The 20,288-nt window shown below is 46.4% G+C and overlaps 1 protein-coding gene across 11 annotated transcripts in view; it reads right to left on the bottom strand.

The window, feature by feature from the left end:
- The window catches only part of rufy3 (RUN and FYVE domain containing 3), a 63,984-nt gene that overhangs the window by 21,563 nt on the left and 22,133 nt on the right, over positions 1-20,288 (bottom strand). For all 11 annotated transcript variants that reach the window (XM_048529911.2, XM_048529920.2, XM_048529964.2 and 8 more), the window contains 10 exons: positions 19,700-19,873; positions 16,390-16,507; positions 15,258-15,359; positions 12,932-13,055; positions 10,201-10,265; positions 7,772-7,837; positions 6,883-6,952; positions 6,224-6,325; positions 3,692-3,808; positions 1,028-1,195 (listed from right to left, as the gene is read on the bottom strand). In XM_048529911.2, the coding sequence (XP_048385868.1) occupies positions 1,028-1,195; positions 3,692-3,808; positions 6,224-6,325; positions 6,883-6,952; positions 7,772-7,837; positions 10,201-10,265; positions 12,932-13,055; positions 15,258-15,359; positions 16,390-16,507; positions 19,700-19,873 (1,106 nt within the window). The remainder of the gene's footprint in view (positions 1-1,027; positions 1,196-3,691; positions 3,809-6,223; positions 6,326-6,882; positions 6,953-7,771; positions 7,838-10,200; positions 10,266-12,931; positions 13,056-15,257; positions 15,360-16,389; positions 16,508-19,699; positions 19,874-20,288) is intronic.

Here is a 20,288-nt window from a genome sequence, read left to right as displayed (position 1 = left end):
ATCATCTTCTCAAACTAAACTGGGCCCACCTGCCTGCTCCTGGCCCATATCCCTCCAAACCATTCCAATTCATGTACTTATCCAAATATCTTTTCAATGTCGTAACTGTACCCACATCCACCACTTCCTCTGGTAGTTCATCCCACACTTAAACCACTGTGTAAAAAAAGTTGTCCCTCACGTCCTTTTTAAATTCTTTCTCCTCTTACCTTAAAAAATATGTCCCCAGGTTTTGAACTCCCCTACCCCGGGGAGAGGATCCTTGCTAGTCACCCTATCAATGCCCCTCATGATTTCATAAACCATTAAGGTCACTCCTCTACCCCCTATGCTTCAAGGAGAAAAGTCCTAATCTATCCAGCCTCTCCTTATAATCCTCCACTCTTGGCAACATCCTGGTAAATCTCTCAAGGTGCCCAGAACTGCACTGGTGCCCAGTGCTCCAGAAGAGGCCTCACCAACATCCTGTCCAAACTCAACATGACGTCCCAACTGCTGTGCTCAAAGGTTTGAGCAGTGAATGCAAGTGTGCTAAACACCTTCTTAACCAGCCTGTCGGTGCAAATTTTAAAGAACTGGGTACCTGAACCCAAGACATTGCTGAGGAATAAAAGAAAAACTCAACAGGTCTAGAAGCACCTGTGGGGAGAAATTGGAATTAATGTTCTGGGTGCAGTGATCCCTTCCTCAGAGCTAGACTCAAAACAGACCTGGGTCACTGGACCTGAAAAAAGGTCAACTCTGCTTTTCTCTCCACAGATGCTGCCAGACCTGCTGAGTTTTCCCAACAATTTGGGTTTTTGCTTACGATTTACAGATGTTGGAGTTACTGGCCAGGCTATTTGTCATGGTCCTTAAGGTAGTGGTGGGCTGTAGCTCGGTGGGTGCAGCTGTCACAGTAACCAGGTCAGTACGAAGTCTAGGCTTTGTTATCAGCAAAATTAAAATATATCCATGTTGAGCTCAAGTTTCTACATCACAAGGCATTTATATAAATGTTGCTTCACCATCTTACTCCATTTCCTACCTGAAGCTTTTGAGAGAGCTCATGGTTGAGAGCTTGGACATCATCCAGCTGCTGTCGAAATGTTACCAACACGTCTTGTTTGTCACAGATGTCTTTTTCCAGCATTTTCATGGCTAGCTCCATCTCTTGTTTCATACCAATCTGAACCTCCAACTCTTTCTCAACCTCCTAAAGCAGACAGACAGGAGGCAGAAAGTTTACATTAAAGTTTCTACAGAAACTGATACTCTGGCCCCCCCCCCCCCCCCCCCAACCCATCGCTGGTCCTGCTCAGCGAGTATTCAAACTACTAAAATCGGTACAGCACGTGAACGAGGTACCATTTGGGCCATTCAGTTGTGGCTCCCGCATTGACAGAGACCCCCCCACAGCCCGGCATCTTCTCACTTTCCCGGCAGTCATCCAATTCCCTTTTGACAGTTCCGATGGGAAACAGGTCCTTTTGCACACCACACAACTACTTGGGTTGCGGGGATAGGGTAGAGGGATATCCTTCGGAGATCTCGATGGACTGAGCGGCCTGCTGTCGGGATTCTATGATTTAACTCGCTGTGTATAAAGCTTTCATCAACCCTTATAGTTCTTCTACCACTTCCCAAAAGCTCTGTTCTCTGGTTACTGACCCTCGGGCTAGTAGAAATTACCCCAACTTCGAAGTGTTTGCCAGCCTTGCATCTCCCCCAAAATTCTCTTCCCTTTCTCTCATTTCAGAGAAGTTCCTAACCCAACACAAATTACTAGAAGATTCTGAACCTGTAGTTAAAACTCAAACAAATGCTTCTCTAAAGAGCTTATTATTATGCTAAACGGAGTCAAGTCTCAGAGCGCTTCCAGTAACCGCATGTGAAGGTGGTTTAACCAGACAGTCACCACGCTGCGAGTGAGGGGGAAAGAGGTTGAGAATTAGTGTCTTTCGTGGTAAGCATGCAAAGTGCAGGAATTTAACCCATGTAGCTGGCGTCATGCCACATCACAAACCAGCCATCCAAGCTGGGCTGAATGGCCTCGCTCAGCTTCAACTGCTTTATTACATTGACGCATATGGTACAAGTGAGCAGGGCTTGGTCAGCTTAGTTGGCAGGAAGGCTGGTTTGTGATGTATAGGAAGTAGGTGAGTAGTGCATTCAGTCCCTCAAGCCCATTCTGCCATTTCTAGATCATGGCCCATCATCTACATCAGTGTTCTTTTCCTGTGCTATCCCATGTTGCTTGATGTCTTTAGGAACTGGAAAGGTATCAATTCCTGCCTTGATCTTACAAACGCCCTCTGGGATTGAACATCTCAAAAGACCCACCCCACCCCCAAACCTCCAAGTGAAGACAATGCTCCTTATCTTAATCCTTAATGGCTTGCCCTGTGCCCCTGGCACCCACACACACACACACTCGCTTGCTCTCACTCACTCAGGGTAATGTTGAGTTTGGAAATCCTTCACTGGCAAACTGAACAGGAACAGTGGTCCAATCAGGGAGCCCAGGCTGACAGATATAAACAGCAGTTTCAGAAGTTAGGTTCACTCCTAGCTGGCTCTGAGGGAGCTGGATCAGTGAGAAGGGCTCTCCGCGTGTAAATAAAGTGGGACTTGGTGGCAGGACACCAGACTCTGGAGTTATTTCAAACAGGATAAGAGAAGCCTGAAAGGGCACAGTTTGGTCTGCAGAAGGATGGGAACATTCTGCTCGAGAGTGTGCATGGACAGGCTCAATGGGGGTTTTCAAAAAGAGAATCTGATCATTATCCAAACAATGAGGAAGCAAACACTGCACAGCTCTGGGGAAGGTGGCTGGGGAGTTGAGCTGTTTTTGGGGCCAGCACGGGAGATGGACAGAATGGTCTCCCGTTGAAGTGTGAAGTGGTTCACTTTGGAAGGTGTAACAGGAATACACAGAGTACTGGGCTAATGGTACAATTCTTGATAGCGTGGATGAGCAGAGAGATCTCTGTGTCCATGTGCATAGATCCCTGAAATTTGCCACCCAGGCTGATAGGGTTGTTAAGAAGGCGTACAGTGTGTTAGGTTTTATTGGTAGAGGGATTGAGTTTTGGAGCCACAAGGTCATGTTGCATCTGTACAAAAAACTCTGGTGCGGCCACACTTGGAGTATTGCATACAGTTCTGGTCACTGCATTATAGGAAGGATATGGAAGCATTGGAAAGGGTGCAGAGGAGATTTACCAGGATGTTGCCTGGTACGGAGGGAAGGTCTTACGAGGAAAGGCTGAGGGACTTGAGGCTGTTTTCATTAGAGAGAAGAAGGTTAGAGATGATCTAATAGAGACATACAAGATGATCAGAGGATTAGACAGGGTGGACAGTGACAGTCTTTTTCCTCAGATGGATATGGCTAGCATGAGGGGTCATAGCTTTAAATTGAGGGGTGATAGATATAGGACAGAAGTAGGAGGTAGGTTCTTTACTCAGAGTAGTAAGGGCGTGGAATGCCCTGCCTGCAACAGTAGTAGACTCACCAACTTTAGGGGCAACTAAGTTGTCATTGGATAAAACTATGGATAATAATGGAATAGTGTAGGTTAGATGGGCTTCAGATTGGTTTCACAGGTTGGTGTAACACTGAGGGCTGAAGGGCCTGTACTGCGCTGTAATGTTCTATGTTCATGTGCCTGTGACCAGTCTATGATCCTGTCACATTGCAGTGACCCACCAGCCGGAGCTGTGTCTCCTCCTTCAGTTGTTTTCTGGTCTCAGTGTGGACATCATCTGTTCCCTGGCGAGGGGGTCTGGGGACCTGACCCTCCGCATTCCCATCTAGCTTTCCCACCTGGAAAATAGAAAGGCATTGAACTGAAGACATCAGAAATTCAGCAACACATCACTGACTGGAATAGAACTGTAAAACAGTGCCAAATTCTCTCATTACCTACAGACACTGAAACTCAATTGCTGGGTTTCCCTTTCAAACAAGCTTTATTCAGGGTTCAGCCAACACTAGATTCATCCTGTAGTACAGGTTTTTGACAAACTGATATGAGGGCTTCAGGAGAAGAGGTGATCATTGTTTATTTAATATTCAGGTATGGAGATGAACGCTCAACACAGAAGCTCTCCTTGGTGGCTCCAGTTCACCTATACAGGTTACAGTCTGTACACGACAATTCTCACACTCCAGTATCCACATGTCCCGTATTATCTTTGATTCCCACTATCTTTCACAGACATTACCAGAGGCTTGGAATTTTAAAAAAAGTGGCTTTTTAGTCACTAGCCTTAACTTCCTGAAGGCATTCAGATTGTCATTAATTTAGCTCCCAGATGCTTTGCTAGTTTTGCTTATTAGATTAGATTCCCTACAGCATGGAAACAGGCCCTTCGGCCCAACAAGTCCACACTGCCCCTGGAAGCATCCCACCCACACCCATTCCCCTTATAACCCACACACACACACCCCTGAACACTACTGGCAGTTTAGCACAGCCAATCCACCGAGCCTGCACATCTTTGGACTGTGGGAGGAAACCGGAGCACCCGGAGGAAACCCACGCAGACACGGGGAGAATGTGCAAACTCCACACAGACAGTCACCCGAGGCTGGAATCGAACCTGGGTCCCTGGCGCTGTGAGGCTGCAGTGCTAACCACTGAGCCACCGAGCCGCCCACTTATTACTGACAATATGGAAAAAGGATTTAACCATTAACTAGCTTGGCTCCTTCAGTACTAGCAACACAAAGGTATTAAGAAGTGTATTTATGAACTGCAGGACCACGAGGAATAAACAGGCTGAAAAAGAGTTATATCAAAGTGTTATCTCAGTTCGTAGACTTTCACTCTCGCTTTTTAGCTTTGGTCTGGAATGCCGCAATGATAATTGGACTGACCAGTAAGCCAGAGGCCAAGGCTAACAGAGACATGGCTTCATAGAATCAGACATTATAGCAGAGGCCCTTCAGCCTATTAGGTCTGTACTGTCAAAAATACACAACTCTTTATACTAGTCTGATTTTTGCAAACTAGGCTCATAGTCTTTAACGGTACAATTAAAATTCAGTTAATAAAGATCTGGAATTAAAAATCTCGGTCTCAGTAATGGCGATCATGTGAATCACCATTGACTGTTGCAAAACCCACCCGGTTCACTAATGTCCTTTAGGGAAAGAAACTGCCACCCACACCTGGTCTGGCCTACACGTGACTCCAGACCCACAGCAACATGGCTGGCTATTAACTACCCTCTAACATGACTGAGCAAACCACTCCAATCGACTTCAATTAGGGACAAGCACCAAAGACAACCACATGCCATGACAGCATAAAGAAACTCAGCAGGAACAAGAGCTCCTAACGGCACAGCAGGAACAACACAGAGAGCAGGGTCTACATAAATGATCGGGCCAACGCTCACTCAGTCTCCTTACCCAATAGGGATTTAAGAGAACTGAGAAAAATTCTTCTCTAAAACAACAGGAAATTAATTTTAGAAAGGAGAACCTGTGTTTATCTAGCGCTGTTTCTGCGGTGGGATGTCTCAAAAGTTACTTCATGGAATTTTAAATCAAACGTGCTGGAACTGAACATCTTATCGCCACATTTTGAATGGATCCCTTTTTAAGGGGCTTAAAAACCTGAATTACAGCAAGTGGAATTGCAGAGCTAAGGATCCGGACTCATTGGAATATTGATAACTATGTGTGGTTAACATGCACGCAGCAAGATCCAGTAAATGAAATATATCCAGAGAAATATAAAATCTCTTCAGAAACTGACACCCAGTTGGTTGGTATAAGTCACAATTTGATAGGAAAGCTAAATCAGTCAGTCAGTAGGGTTAACACAAGGTTTAGGTCCTCTTGCCCCATCTAGAGATGGCGGGGGGGGCAGAAACTGGCCAGCCAGACCGCTCCCATTCCAGACCTGGAACAGTAGCAATATTTTATTTAGACTGCAGTCTAACAGTTCAAACAAAATGAAAACAACGTCAATAATGTTAACTTTGCCCCACTATTGTTCAGTGCAATTTATGCAGTCACTAAGGTTAATGACAGGTTACAGCAGCTCAGTTCCCCCACGTTTGATTTAAAATTCTGTGAAGTACCTTTGGGATGTCCCACCACAGTAATGGCGCTATATAAACGCAGGTTCTCCTGCCTGAAGTTAACTTCCTGTTGTTTTAAGGAAGATGGGTGAAGTAGTTTGAGGGGGAATTTTAACAGACAGTGCTCCCCTCCTGATGTACCTACTTCCATCTTCTTCCGAGTGGAGTCAGCGTAAAAGGCATTTTCCTGCTTAATTCGTTCCGTCTCTTCCTGTAAGGTGATGATACGGTTGTTCGCGACTGCAAGCTGTAATTGGGAGAATAATGTAAAATTTTATTTTCCATGAAAACCAGGACATACTGTCAGAGCACAAAGGCAACCCGTAACCTCAAATACCACCCCTCCCACCCCAAAAGAAGACAGGACTCCCCTTCACCCCACAAGAGGCAGCAGGGTAGTCCCTTCACCCCGAGGCTGGGCCCTTGGGTTCAAGTTTCTGCTCCTAGTGGAACCACCTTCTCCACATCTACTCTATCCAGGCCTATCAGATCCCACCCCCCCGAACCCACACTGGCCTCATCATACTAAACTCCACCGAGTCGGGGTCCCTAACCGCTCCTCTCACGACAAGCTCAGGTGTACTCATCGAGTCAAAATCCAACCAGACAGGCACTCGGACGAGGAAACTCCTTCCTGGTTTTCAAATCCCGCTCCATGCCTCCACCATCACAATCAAGGTTCAGACACGGTGCGGTCAGACATTTACTGTGATTCCCTCTAAAACTCCCAATGCTGCCACATTCTCTAAGACAGATCAGATTGAAGACAAAAAGAGGGCACGAACTGCACCAGCTTCCACTGACCTCTTCGGTAAGCTTCGTGTTCGATTTCTCCAAGGCATCCACTTTGGCTTGGAGATTATTTACAGTTGCACTGCAAGCAAAACACTCACGTTAATTACAGGTTTAGGATTTACAGCACAGAAGCTGGCCTTTCAGCCCGAGTGGCCAACACCAGTGTTTACTTCGACCACTTCATCCCTCTTTTCCTCCCTCCCTCACATTTACACATTAAGTCTACATCATCCGCCTTGAGCGCTCCCTGTGGAAACCGGTATCACATCCTCATCCCTCTCACTCCTCCCAGTGTTCCGGTTTCCTCCCAGAGGCCAAAGATAGGTGGGTTAGCCATGGGAAATGCAGGGTTACAGGGACGGGGTAGGGGGTGGGTCTGGGTGGGATGCTCTGAGGGTTGGTGTGGACTTGATGGGATGAATAGCCTGCTTCCACACCTGTAGGAATTCTCGGATTCTAAAGAGGTTTCTCATGAATTCCCATCTAGATTTCTTAGCAAGTCTCATATTGACGTCCTACTTCCAGATCCTCCCACAAGTGGAAGCATCTCCTCTACATCAACCCCATGACGGGTGTTGGAAAATAATTAACACCTCAGTAAGTTCACCCTTCAATCCTCTGACCTGCAGACACAGGGCCCCAATCTATTCACACCCTCTCAGTTTCAGCGCCATCTTCCCAAATCATTTCTTCATTAGCACCTTGCTCAATGCCTCGATGGCTTTTAAATAACTCAAGAGGTGAGAGCTCACCAGTTCCAAACAATAGCTCTGTCATCACTCTTCCCCGAGGGGTGGGGGACACACAGGCAGGAAGGGCTGCTTAGTCAGTAAAGATTTGAGGAAGTTCTGACTCTAAAAAGGTAGAGCTGGTCTTGCACCAATGCATCATTTCATACCTTAGGTGTCGATTGAGTTCTTCCACGTAGTTTTTTTGGTCCAAAATGGCAGTAATATGTCCATCCCTAGGAAAGGAGATAACTCCTGCTTTTAAATTGGTTGAGGAACTTAACAGTAAAGCAAACATTAAAATATGACAAGCAGGCCTGGTCATCACCTCCTGGTGACAGTCTCTCGTTAATGGTCCCACCTCAGAATCTAAAAGATGTGGGCTTACACCTCTCCACAAGAAAAGAGTCCAATCACATCCAGACACTCCAACGGAATACCGTAGGAATGCTGCACTGTCACAGGTGTCAACTTTCAGGTAAGGCAATTAACCGTAGATCACTTCTCGCCGGAGAGTGAAACACAGGAATTGGGGGGGGGGGGGGGGGAAAAGAGTAGGCCATTCAGCCCTCCAAGCCTGCTCTACCACTGAACAGGATCACGGTCGATCATCCAACTCGGCTCCCTGTTCCTACTTTCTCCCACATATCCTCTGTTCCCTTTAGAACTGTATCTATCTCCTTCTTGAAAACATTCAATGTTATGGCCTCAACTGCTCTCTGTGGCAGAGAATTCCACAGGTCCCCCACCCTCTCCTCATCTCAGTCCTAAATGAGCCACCCTTTGTCCTTAGACTGTGACCCCAGCCTGGTTCTGGACTCCCTGGTCATCGGGAACATCCTTCCAGCCATATTTGAATTTTGTAGGTTTCTATGAGACCCCTCCTCATTCTTCTAAACTCCAGTGAGTATATTCCTAACTGATCCAGTCTCTCTCCATACAATCAGTTGTGCCATCCCAGCCTGGTAAACCTTCGCTGCACTTCCTCCATCGCCAGAACATCCTTCCACAGATAAGGAGACCAAAACTGCACACAACACTCCAGATATAGTCTCACTAAGGTCTCTATGTAATTGCAGAAAAATATCCTTGCTCCTGAACTCTGCTGACATGAGAGATTGCATGGAAACAAAATAGTAGCAGGGGGTTTATTCAGAAGGTCAAACAGCAACATTCCTGCCTCAGTGAACATCACTACCAGCAGATGACCAGGCCATTCCCATGTTAGCCCTGGACGGAGCCTGCTGTGTGTAAATCACTTCTCACATTTTTCAGACAGACATTCAACTAGCAGCTGCACTTTTCATTGGCTGGAACTGCCTCGGGGTGTCCCAAAACTGTCAGAGGTGCTACAGAAATGCAAATCTAACTCAAGAGTTCTCCACATCAAAATGTTATACAAGTCGCCCAATTCGAGAGAGTTATTTGCAAATGCAAAAGACAAAGCTTTTGTGAGGATTACTGGGTACAGTTGAGGGTGCCGCAACATAGGAAAGATATGAAGCCACTGTAGAGAGAACGGAGGTGATTTACAAGAATGGTTCCAGGAATAAGAAACTTCGCTGGTGCAGAGAGGCTGAAGAAGTTGGGGCTGTTCTCCTTGGAGAGAAAATGGCTAAGCGAGAGGAGATCTGATAGAGGTTTTCAAAATCATGGGAGCGCTGCTCAGACTGGACAAGGAGAAGCGGTTTCTGCTCAGGGAGAGAAGACCGAGAGGGTATGGATTTAAAGTGGCGTGCCACTGAAGCAAGGGTGACGTGAGAATAATCTTGTTCACTCTGAGTAGTTCGGGTCTGTGATAGAGATGTGGAGGAGGCAGGTTCAATTGACGCATTCAAGAGGGGCATTGGACAGTTATTTGGATAGAAATAGGGTTCAGGGACATGGGGGAAAAGGCAGGATTTTGGTGCTAAGGAACAGAACCAGTGCAGGCATGATGGCAGCCCTCAGTTTCATAACAATTCTGTGATCCTTAAGTTCACTGCATAACACTGCAGGCTGCTTCAGCCACAAACTATGGTGGTGTTTTTGATTTATTGTTGTCACAAGCACCCAAGTACAGTGAGAAGTTTTGCTTTGTATGCAAAACAGGCAGATCATAACATACAAGGACATACAGACCATAGACTGTTTAGACACACAGTGAGGCCACATTTACAGGGGGGTGAGGTGATGGTATTTATTTATTCTGCAGCAAGATACACTGTAAACCAGTAAACAAAGAACTGCAAACGCTGGAAATCAGAAACAAAAAGAGAGAAATTGCTGGAGAAACTCAGCAGGTCTGTCAGTATCTGTAGACAGACGAAAACACAGTTGACGTTTCAGGTCCAGTTCCAAAGAAGAGTCACTGGACCCAAAATGTTAACTTGGGCTCCTCTCCACAGATGCTTCCAGACCAGCCGAGTTTGTCTTGCAATTTCAGTTTTTGTTTTAATGTTGGAAACCAATATTCGCTTGCCTGGGATCTTGCTGTGCATCTGCCCACTCTCCACTGCAGCAGTAAACTGTAAAGCGATGAATTAGTATACCTGAGAGCTGTGAAAGGTTCGCACACTGAGTTACCCAGTGGAAGTCAACAAAACAAGATTACACTTACCCCTCGGAACTTTTACTGCTGTGGGCGCCATCCTTCAAATACAGCGAGAAGTCAATCACCCCCACCTGAGAGACACAGAAACATGAGCTAGGATTGCATTCCATCATTTCACAAAACAAGACACTTCTCACTACATTGGCAAAAAAGTGTAAGGGAATGTTGGTTGGCATCAGCGCTGCCAAACACCCGACAGCATCCACAACCACAACATAGATTCTGAAGCTGGTTTACGATCTATGAAAGGGTGTAAGTGGGAGAGAATTGGAGATTTTTTTCCACTTGGTTTACGAGTCAGCACGAGATGCATAAACATCATAGGCCAGTTCGGCCAACTGGCATGTTTCTGTGCACAAATTCTCTGCAATATTTTCCTTATATTGATGGATATTTGCAATGCACACCTTTTAGATATGCAATAACCTGAGGAGTTGTCACAGTAGTATTTTTTAAAAATTGATATTCAGTGAACAACTACAGGATTACAGGGGGTCACTAGGCACATATAAAAGGGCAGCTCACTGTGAATACAGTGGCATCAAATGTCTGTAACAGTCCCACCAGGTCACATACACAGGAATTCAACACTAATCCAGCTTCGACTGATTTCGTCTCCGGGAAAAGCAATTTCTGAATAGCACCTTTTGTCTGGGTATTTATTTATGGCCACTTTCAAACATCACAGGTAAAACCAACAAACGATAGGACACTTTTAACAGTTCATGTAAAAAATCTTTTGGAGTGAATGGGTGGGAGTGTGATGCGGCGAGGGGCAAGAAATGAGGAGGATGCTAGAGTTTTCACCAGTGAAGTGGAGTTGACAGGTTGTTGTTGTTTGTAACTAAATAAATAGGTTCTACAGTGTGGAGCTGGATGAACACAGCAGGCCAAGCAGCATCTCAGGAGTGGGAAAGCTGACGTTTCGGGCCTAGACCCTTCATCAGAAATGGGGGTTAGGGAGAGGGTTCTGAAATAAACAGGGAGAGAGAGGGGGAGGCTGATTGAAGATGGATCAGTGGGACAGAGATCCCCTGAGGTCTGTCCGGAGGGAGGAAGGTAACTTCTTCAGGTTAGGCATCCCTGGAAGAGGCTTCACAGTGAGATTAAAATTGTATCAGAGATAACGGGAACTGCAGATGCTGCAGAATCCGAGATAACAAAAAAGTGTGGAGCTGGATGAATACAGAAGGGTCTAGGCCCGAAATGTCAACTTTCCTGCTCCTAAAGATGCTGCTCGGCCTGCTGTGTTCATCCAGCTCCACACCTTGTTATCTCGGATTCTCCAGCATCGGCAGTTCCCATTATCTCTGTTTATTTAGTACTTTTGTTGAGTACAGAAACTTGTACAATGTTTTCTGTTAGCCTAGGTCTATCTTCGAGGCAAACTTGGGGCTTTGATGAAATTTGTATCTTTTGTGTTGACTCCGAGAATAGTGAGGCTCAATTTCCAGCACATTGTCACCTCTCATTGGGGCAGTGATGTTTGTCAGTGGCATCACACTGGCTTTGTCTGTGTTTTTGTCCATTGCTCATCCCTAACTGCCCCTTAGGTGGTGTACAACTATCAGTCCATGTGGCATACAGACACCAACGATGCTCTTAGGGAGGGTATTCCAGGATTTTGACCCAGTGACAGCAAAGGAACGGTTCTATATTTCCAAGTCAGGAGGGGGTGTGCCTCAAAGGGGAACTTGCAGGGGGTAGTGTTCCCATGTATCTGCTGCCCTTGTCCTTCTAGATGGAAGTGGGCGTGGGTTTGGAAGGTGCTACCTGAGGGTCTTTGGTGAATTTCTGCAGTACATCCTGAAGATAGTACACACTGCTGTGACCGAGCGTTGGTGGGGGAGGGAGGTACAAACAAACGGGTGAAAGTGAATGCTTTGCCACTGACAAAGTCACTGAAATTTAAAAAAAAGCAGATTTTTGATGACCAAAAGATTATTGAAAATTTGCACATTCATTAACTGTTAAAAAGGAATTTCTTCACTAGTTTTACAGTCACGCCCACATTCTGAGAACGGATTTAAAAAAAGCACCCAGATGGAAAGAAGGTTACGTTCTTACTGCAGAGAATCCAACAAAAGCCTCTGGAGAGTTAAAGAAAATGCAAATTTTATTTTCTGTACAAAAAGCGGACTTAAAAATATTGTAGGTTATCACAGGCTTCAGTACGTCCTCACTAACATTCAACGAGATTCCCATAACTGAATGCCCCCGTCATTAAACACCCCACCATCAACTTTTTGGGAGTTACAGCTGCTCAAAATCTCAAAACAGACAGACCACATAAACACAGCAGATACAAGAGCTGGTCAGAGACTGGGAATACTGCAGCAAGTAACTCCCCTCCCGACTCCCCAAATCCTGTCCACCATCTACAAGGCACAAGTCAGGAGTGGGATGGAACACTCCCCACTTGCCTGGATGGGGGCCAGCCCCAACAACACTCAAGAAGCTCAACACCATCCAGGACAAAGCAGCCTTTTTGATCCATAATATGTCTATCGCCTTCAACATTCACTTTCCCTGTCACTGACAGACTGTGAATGCCTCTCTTGTGCTGCAGCACATATTGTCTGAAACTTGGCATTCTTGCCTTTGTCCTGATGAATGTTAAGGGAATGTCTCTGTGTTTACAGTAATAGCGAAGGTGTTTTGGGAGTAAAAGGGTTTATGGTGTGGGCTGCCACGGTCTCCCTGAACTGGGGAACAGAGGATAACCCCATGGTCCTACCTGGGTATCAAGATCTTCGCCCTTCATACAAAGATTGACATCGATGACATTCAGCCCAACCAGGAGCCCAGCAATCACTGCTCCTTCCTCTTCCATCATCAGAGCGTTGGTTTCATAGAACTCACTGGTGAAGAACAAAAGATCACAAGAATTGATGCACAAGTCCATTCGGCTTCTCAAACCTACCCTGCCCTTCAACTCCATGATCAAATTCTACATCCCTGCCTGTGCAGGAAATCTATTTATTAATAGATTCAGAACTATCGAAGTGAGGAAAGGTTGTGTCTGGGTGAATGGCCTTGCTCTGACCCCTAACATTATGATCACTAGTTCCAAAACCTGACAGCAATACAAATCCAATTCCACCATTTAATCTTATGACAAAAGGGAGTTTGCACATATTGATGTCATTTTCTTTTCTTTTAGACCTTGGGCTGTAAACTAGTGGCATAGGGGTGCTGGTCCACATTCTTTCCAGGGGTTTCAAAGGTATCAAGATCAGTCAGAACCAGTAACAATGTGCTTCCTGCAGAGTTAAAGGAAGCTGGTTTATACTGCTACGGTTTATAACCAGAGGCAGCACACATTAAACCACGAGCTAAGCACAGTCCATGACGAGCAAAGCAAGTATAAAAGGTATTTGGACAGATCGGACGAGACCTGACTGAAGACAGATGCAAGATTAGTTTCTCCTGGGGAAAAAAGGAGATTGTTTAGGGCAGTTAAGGAAACAAGTTACATCAGTGAATCGAAGAAAGTGTGTGAAATGCCAGTTCATGTGTGAAATGCCCATAGCAGGTGTGAGTGTTTGGTTGGGATTACTAAAAGGGGACAGGCTGGGACTTTTTCCTACTGGAGTGTAGGAGGTTGAGAGCTTAAATAAAAAGAGGTATAGATAGAGTTACTAGCAGTTGTCTTTCCCCTAGACAGGGGATTTCAAGATGAGGGGCACATTTTGAAAGGGGAGAGGAGAGAGATTTAAAAAAGACAAGGGAATTTTTTTGTTTACACAAAAGGTGGTTCGCAGTAGAATGGACTTCCTGAGGAAGTGGTGGATGTGGCCACAATTTCAATGTTAAATGGATAAGTATATGAGTCGGAAAGGTTTGGAGGGATATGGGCCAGGAGCCGGCAGGTGGGATTAGTTTAGTTTGGGATCACGGTCAGCATGGACTGGTTGGACCGAAGGGTCTGTTTCCCATGCTTTTTGGCTCTTACTGAGAAAGTTGGAGCTCTCAGTTGTGTGAATATTCAAAGGAAAAAATGTTTCACAGTTCACAGTAGCAGAACGGATTTAAATCAATCCTACAGATTTAGTAAGTGTACAGTAATGGTGTTAGGGACTAAATAAGACTTTAATTTGCTGAGTGTTCAAAAATCTAATTAGTTCATTTTAATGGGGGATCGTTTCTGAAGAAGGGGCCAGACCAGAAAGGTCAGCCTTCCTGCTCCTCTGATGCTGCCTGGCCTGCTGCGTTCATCCAGCTCCACACTGTGTTAACTCTAGTTCATTTTAATACCTTGCTATTTAAAAAAAAATCCTGTCATGAACGGTTTTATTGTTAAAAGCACACATGGCTACATATTTGCTTATGCTTCAGTTAAAGGCCACCTTGTTAAAGCTTTAAAACCTGATCTATGAAGCCAGATCTCATTCTGGGATCAGACGTGGCCAGCAGTAACATCAGCTGGGATCACAGCCATCGGAAAATCTAACCCTCTTCTGGCAACGGGGGGGGGGGGGGGGAAACAATCCCATGGTGGGGTATGCACTTCTCAGGGGTTCAGCAACACCACGCAGGAACAGCTCTGTAACAGCTGAGGCTGTTTATCAGGTTTCCCTGCAGGAAGCCACCAGGGAGATAGCACATCGCGCAGTGCTCACTGACACTGCACCGAATGTTAATGTGCTGTCACTGTAGCTGTCCCTGATACCCCGCCCCGTGCCCCCTCAGAGTGCCCTTCAGCAGCACCCAGTCCTTTGAGACCAATGCCCCTGGCCTCCCCTAACCCCCAGCCCAGGCTACACTGGACCGAATCTTCCTGGAAAATGCGGACACAGGCTTACCACAGATACCAGCAGTTTCCCAATCCGGAGCGGAGGGAGGTCAAGGGGAACATCAAGCCCGCTGAAATCCCAAACTGGAGTGAAGGGATTATTAAACAACCAAGCCTGTGTTCCTCCATCTCCACACTGTGCTGTCTCCGACTCCAGCACCAGCAGTTCTTACTATCTCGGAAACACGACGGAGGGTCGCTTCGCTCAACCTGCCCCGAATCACCACAAAGCCCTTTGAAAAAAAGTCAGAGATGTGCAAACACAGACCTGAGCAGATCCTTCCGATTAATTAACGCCTTCATATAATCCGACAACTTCTTCTGCATCAGAGCCAGACGTAACCATGCTCTCCCTCTGCCAACTGGGGTCCTACAAACATCAAAAGTTACTTCGTTAAAGGGGCTACAAAAATGCACATTGTTGTCGCACAAGTTATGTTTAAAGGGCAGTTTTGCAACAACAACTGGGGTGATCTACCAACCTATATTAGCCATTTAGACCTTGTAGCCTGCACCCCACCCCACCCCCTCCACAATTCATGGCTGATCTGATCGTAGCCTCGAATCCATATTCCCAGCTGTCCCTGAGAACCTGGTCAGTCAGGAATCTACCTATTACTTCCTTAAAAATGTTTAATGCCTTTCTTTAAAGAAAGAAGTTAAGCAATAGGGACTGAGCCATTCACTCCCTCTAAAACCAGTGAGATTGTGGAGTGATCTGTTTATTCCTCTTTATTCCCACATGGAATGTGGGAATTTACTGACTAGGCCAATATAATGTTACCCTTTGAATGGAGTGGCTTGCTTGGCCATTTTAGTGATCAGTTAGGGTATAGCGACATTGCTGTGGGTCCAGAATCATGTGTAGGCCAGACCGGAGTAAGGACGGCACATTCGATGTCCAAATGGGCGTTAGTGAACCAGATGTGCTTGTCTGAAACATAGTTGTACGCTGATCATTTCCGAGACTGACCTTATAGCTCAGATTTACGGAATTTTAAACTCCGCCAACTGCTGTGTTCGGGATTTGAACCCATACCTCCACAGCATTAAGCTTGGGCCTCTGGGTTACTGACCCAGTCAAATCACCACCACAATACTGGCTCAGATTCTAACTCCAATTGCTTCTCGCGTCCTTAGGATCCTCAGCACCCAAGTATCCACCGCACGGGAAAGAATTTCAAGCTTCACCACCTTGAGTGCGAAAATAGAGTCTCCTTATCTCAGTCATAAACAGTCAGCTGCTTATTCCAAGCCTCACCCCATTCCAGTTTCCCAGCCGAGAGCAAAGCTTTCCCAGCGACTACTACATCAGGCCTCTCAGGAATATCACGCCCCCCCCACCCGCCTCACCAACCTCCACACCCTGAGGAGCTCCCTCTCCAGCGTGTAATACTCACTTCAGACCTGGGAGGTCCTTCACACTGACTGTAATTTCACCAGCTTCCGGACACAGCTTCTCCACCACCTCCAACGCACCCCAGAACGACTTGTTCTGCCCCAGGAACGTTTTCTTAACTGCTCAAAACACACAACGGACAACACTGCAGTAAAATCAGTGATACAAAAAAAACCACACACACAAACATTGAGACAAGCGCATGTACTACAGTGATCTGCCTTAGCAGACCCAGGGTTAAAACTTCACAAGGGATCGAGGAATTCAGGTCAAAGCACACTTAAAGGACTGGTCAGTGTGACACTGAACATTAAGCTACAGGACAATGTGAATCTCCGTCCACAGACTGAAGGGTTGTTGAAGCATTGAGGGGTTAGCTATCCCAGATCTGGGAATCTGACAGTAAGTTTAACAGCAGTCCCACCGCCTCCTAGTTCATTCCAATTCGTTACTGGCATCTAGGTATTGTCATAGATTCAGACACAGTAGAACCACTATCACCTTGCCTTTTCAAAGAGAGTTACCCAACTGCGCCACTGACATTCCCTACAACCCCAGCTAATGTCCCCACTGCAAATATTTGTCAAATTCCCACTTGCAAGTGGTTATTGAACCTGCTTCATCACCCTTTCAGACAGCGTTTCCTAGATCACTGCATTGGAAACAAATTCAGTGCTTCCTTCCGCTTCTTTTGTCAGTAATCTTCCTGCAGAATCCCTCTGGCAGCTGTCAGTCCAGCCACCGCAAAACCTCCACTTCCTCTCATTTGAGCATCTCCATCAAGCCTGCTCTTGGCGTTCCCTTCTCAGAGGGGGCCAAACCCAGCTTCCCCACTGTCTGTACAGAGAGGCCTCTGTTCACTGACCCACTGCTCACCTCGAGCACTTCTTCTTGTTACTTTAGGTTCTTGTTTTCGAGCTGACAATACTGAAGGTGAAGAGTAAGCACCAGTGCTGTTTGGCATTTTATTAGAGCTTAACTTTAAGATAAAGCAAGGCCCAGTTTAACGCACGCGAGATTTCACAAATTAACCAGCATCAAAATGGGTGAATGCATTGATCAATTTTTAAGATTCTCACCCATAATCTTCCTTCAGATCACAACCATCTGAAGTGTCTGCCCTCCTCGATGTATCCTCTCTCGTTTTCCACCTTCCCCACAAACACTGGCCTCTGAAGTCTCCCCTTTTCCCCTGCTCGGTCGCTGGGGCAATGCCCTCAGTTTCTTGGACAAAAAACTCTTACAAACCTTCCAACATCTCTCCGCCGTCCCCACCTCTTCCTTCCTTAAGACATTCCTTAAAAAAAAACCTAGCTCTGTGACCACCCGTTTGGGCATCTGCACAAGAGCCTCCTCAGGGTCAAATGCAGTTTGATAATTATTATTCCTGCGAAACACTTTAGGACATATTACATAGCATCAGTGTGTTTTACAGCATAGTAAAAGCCCTTTGGCCCATCGTGTCTGTACTAGTCATCAAACACCCAACTATTCTAGTTTGATTTTCCAGCTTTGGCCCATACCCTTGTACGCTTTGTTGTTTCAAGCGCTCACTGAGCTATTTCTCCAATGTCTTGTTGGATCCTGCCTCTACCACCCAATTAGGCAGCGAGTTCCAGATAACACCTCTCCTCTGGGTAAAAAAACCAAACACCTTTTCCTCACAACACCCTCTAAACCTCTTGCTCTTTACCCTAAACCTGCAGCCTCTGGTTATTACCCCGTGTAAAGGAGAAACATTTCTCCCTTTTCATCTTGTTTATGCCCCTCAGAATTTGTCCACCTCTTGTCAGATTCGTCGCCGCCACCACCCGCCCCACCACACAGCCTCCTCTGCTCGAAGGGAAACATCCCCAGTCTCTGCTCGATAAAGTTGTTGTTGTTGGCTGATGTACAGATATAACTTAACTTTCTCCTGTGATCACCTGCTCATTTTAACACTCACCTGATCTTCCTAATAACTAGAAGGACAGATTCGGTCCTCCCGCACGAAGATTCGCACAGCAGTGAGCATTGTGGCTCACGCAGAGACATTAGTTACCCTGCTAATCGAGGAGCTGTGCTATTGGAAGATTCTTTCATAAATAACCTCAATGCTGGATAGTGACTGGGTGTACACTTCCTCATCACACATATTAGAGACTCCTAACTGGTTTGTACAGTCTCCATCCTCACCCATTCCTTCTCCACACCCGACCAGTACACCCCAGCTCCCAAATCATTACCCTCCTTCTCCCCATCCTCACAATCATACAGCCTGGAAACAGGCCCTTCAGTTTAACTCATCCATGTTGACCAGGTTTCCTAAACTGAAGTGGTCCCATTTGCCAGCGTTTGGCCCCTATCCCCCCCAAACCCTTCCTATTCATATACATCGAGGCCCCTTTTAAATGCTGTAACTGTACCAGCCCCCACCACTTCCTCTGACAGCTCATTCCATACACACACCACCCTCTGTGTAAAAACTGCCCCTCTGGTCCCTTTTAAATCTTTCCGCTCTCACCCTAAACCCATGCCCCTCTAGTTTTGGGTTCCTGCACCCTGGGGAAAAGACCTTGTCTATTCACCTTATCCACGCCCCCCATGATTTTATAAGCCTCTATACGATCACCCCTCAGCTGCAACACTGGGGAGGAAAGTCCCAGCCCATCCAGCTTCTCCCTATAGTTCAAACCATCCCGTCTCGGTAACATCCTTGTGCGTTTCTTTTGCATCCTTTCCAGTTTAACAGCAACCTGCTGATGACCGGAATTGTACGCAGTACTTCAAAAGTGGTCTAACCAACGTCCTGTACAGCTGCAACATGGGACTCCAACTCCTATACTCAGTGCTCTAACGGATGAAGGTAAGCATGCCAAACGCCTTCCTCACCATCCTGTCTACCAGCGACTCCACCTTCAGGGAAGTATGTACCTGTACCCCTTAGGTCTACTCTGTTAGATTACAATTCCTGTGGCCTTTCTTCGTCCTCCCCTTCCTGACTGGGGAGATGAGGGAAGGAGTAGCGAGGAGGGTCCTGCTGTCAAAGGGAGCCGGAGCTGGCTGCAACGGGGAGTGGAACGAGGCCTTCTGTGCCTCACAGGACAGGAGCAACTACGAGACAGAGAGCCATGGGGTTGTTGTGATCTCATTCGGAAACATCTCAAGCACCACCTCCCAGATTAGAAACCCACACTTCACTGACCTGCCCACCCACTCCTCCCCTCAGTACCCTCGCTGGAGGAACTTCCCACACCTTATTAAAACGGAGAAGATGGCCCCTGTTGATGTCCCCAAAAGGCCAAGCAGCTGTAGGTCCTGGAGTTACTCACCTTTAAGGCCATGTTTCAGGCAGTGCTCCATAACCACAAAAAACTGCTGCAGAGGAGCATAGTCAGAATCGAGTGACCGTCCCAGGTTTAACGCTGACTCAATGAGACCCTTGATGCTGAGTTTCGCCATGTTCATTAAATTCAACCGCTCAATTGCAATGGGGTCTTTGGGGTCTGAGAACAGACATTTAAAAAGTGCATTAAATGTTAACTCAAGGCAATACACAACAAGTAACTTTAACGGAGAAAAACTAGACACTTTCAGTCACAAAAGCGCCATTATAACTGTAAAATCTGATTAATAACATAAACCGGAGACCTGAAATAAAAACAGAGAACTCTGGAGAAACTCAGCAGATCTGGCAGCAGGGAGAAACAGAGTTAATGTTTCGGGTCAAATAGGATTCTAACTCAGAGGCTTCGCACCAGCGCCCTCCTTGTATCAGACTCCCCCTGACCCCAACACCACTACTCTCCCCTTTAACATATTAACACCATTCACCTCAATCACAGCTTGAGGGAGGGTGCTGCACGCCACAGAGCAGGAGGCACTAATCAACTCGGGCACAAGAGGGTCAGCGCCGCGGGA

Source organism: Stegostoma tigrinum, chromosome 1, assembly GCF_030684315.1.
Source record: "Stegostoma tigrinum isolate sSteTig4 chromosome 1, sSteTig4.hap1, whole genome shotgun sequence".
Taxonomy (NCBI): domain Eukaryota; kingdom Metazoa; phylum Chordata; class Chondrichthyes; order Orectolobiformes; family Stegostomatidae; genus Stegostoma; species Stegostoma tigrinum.
The sequence above is the reverse complement of the archived record's forward strand: the minus strand, read 5'-3'. Positions and strand labels throughout refer to the sequence as shown.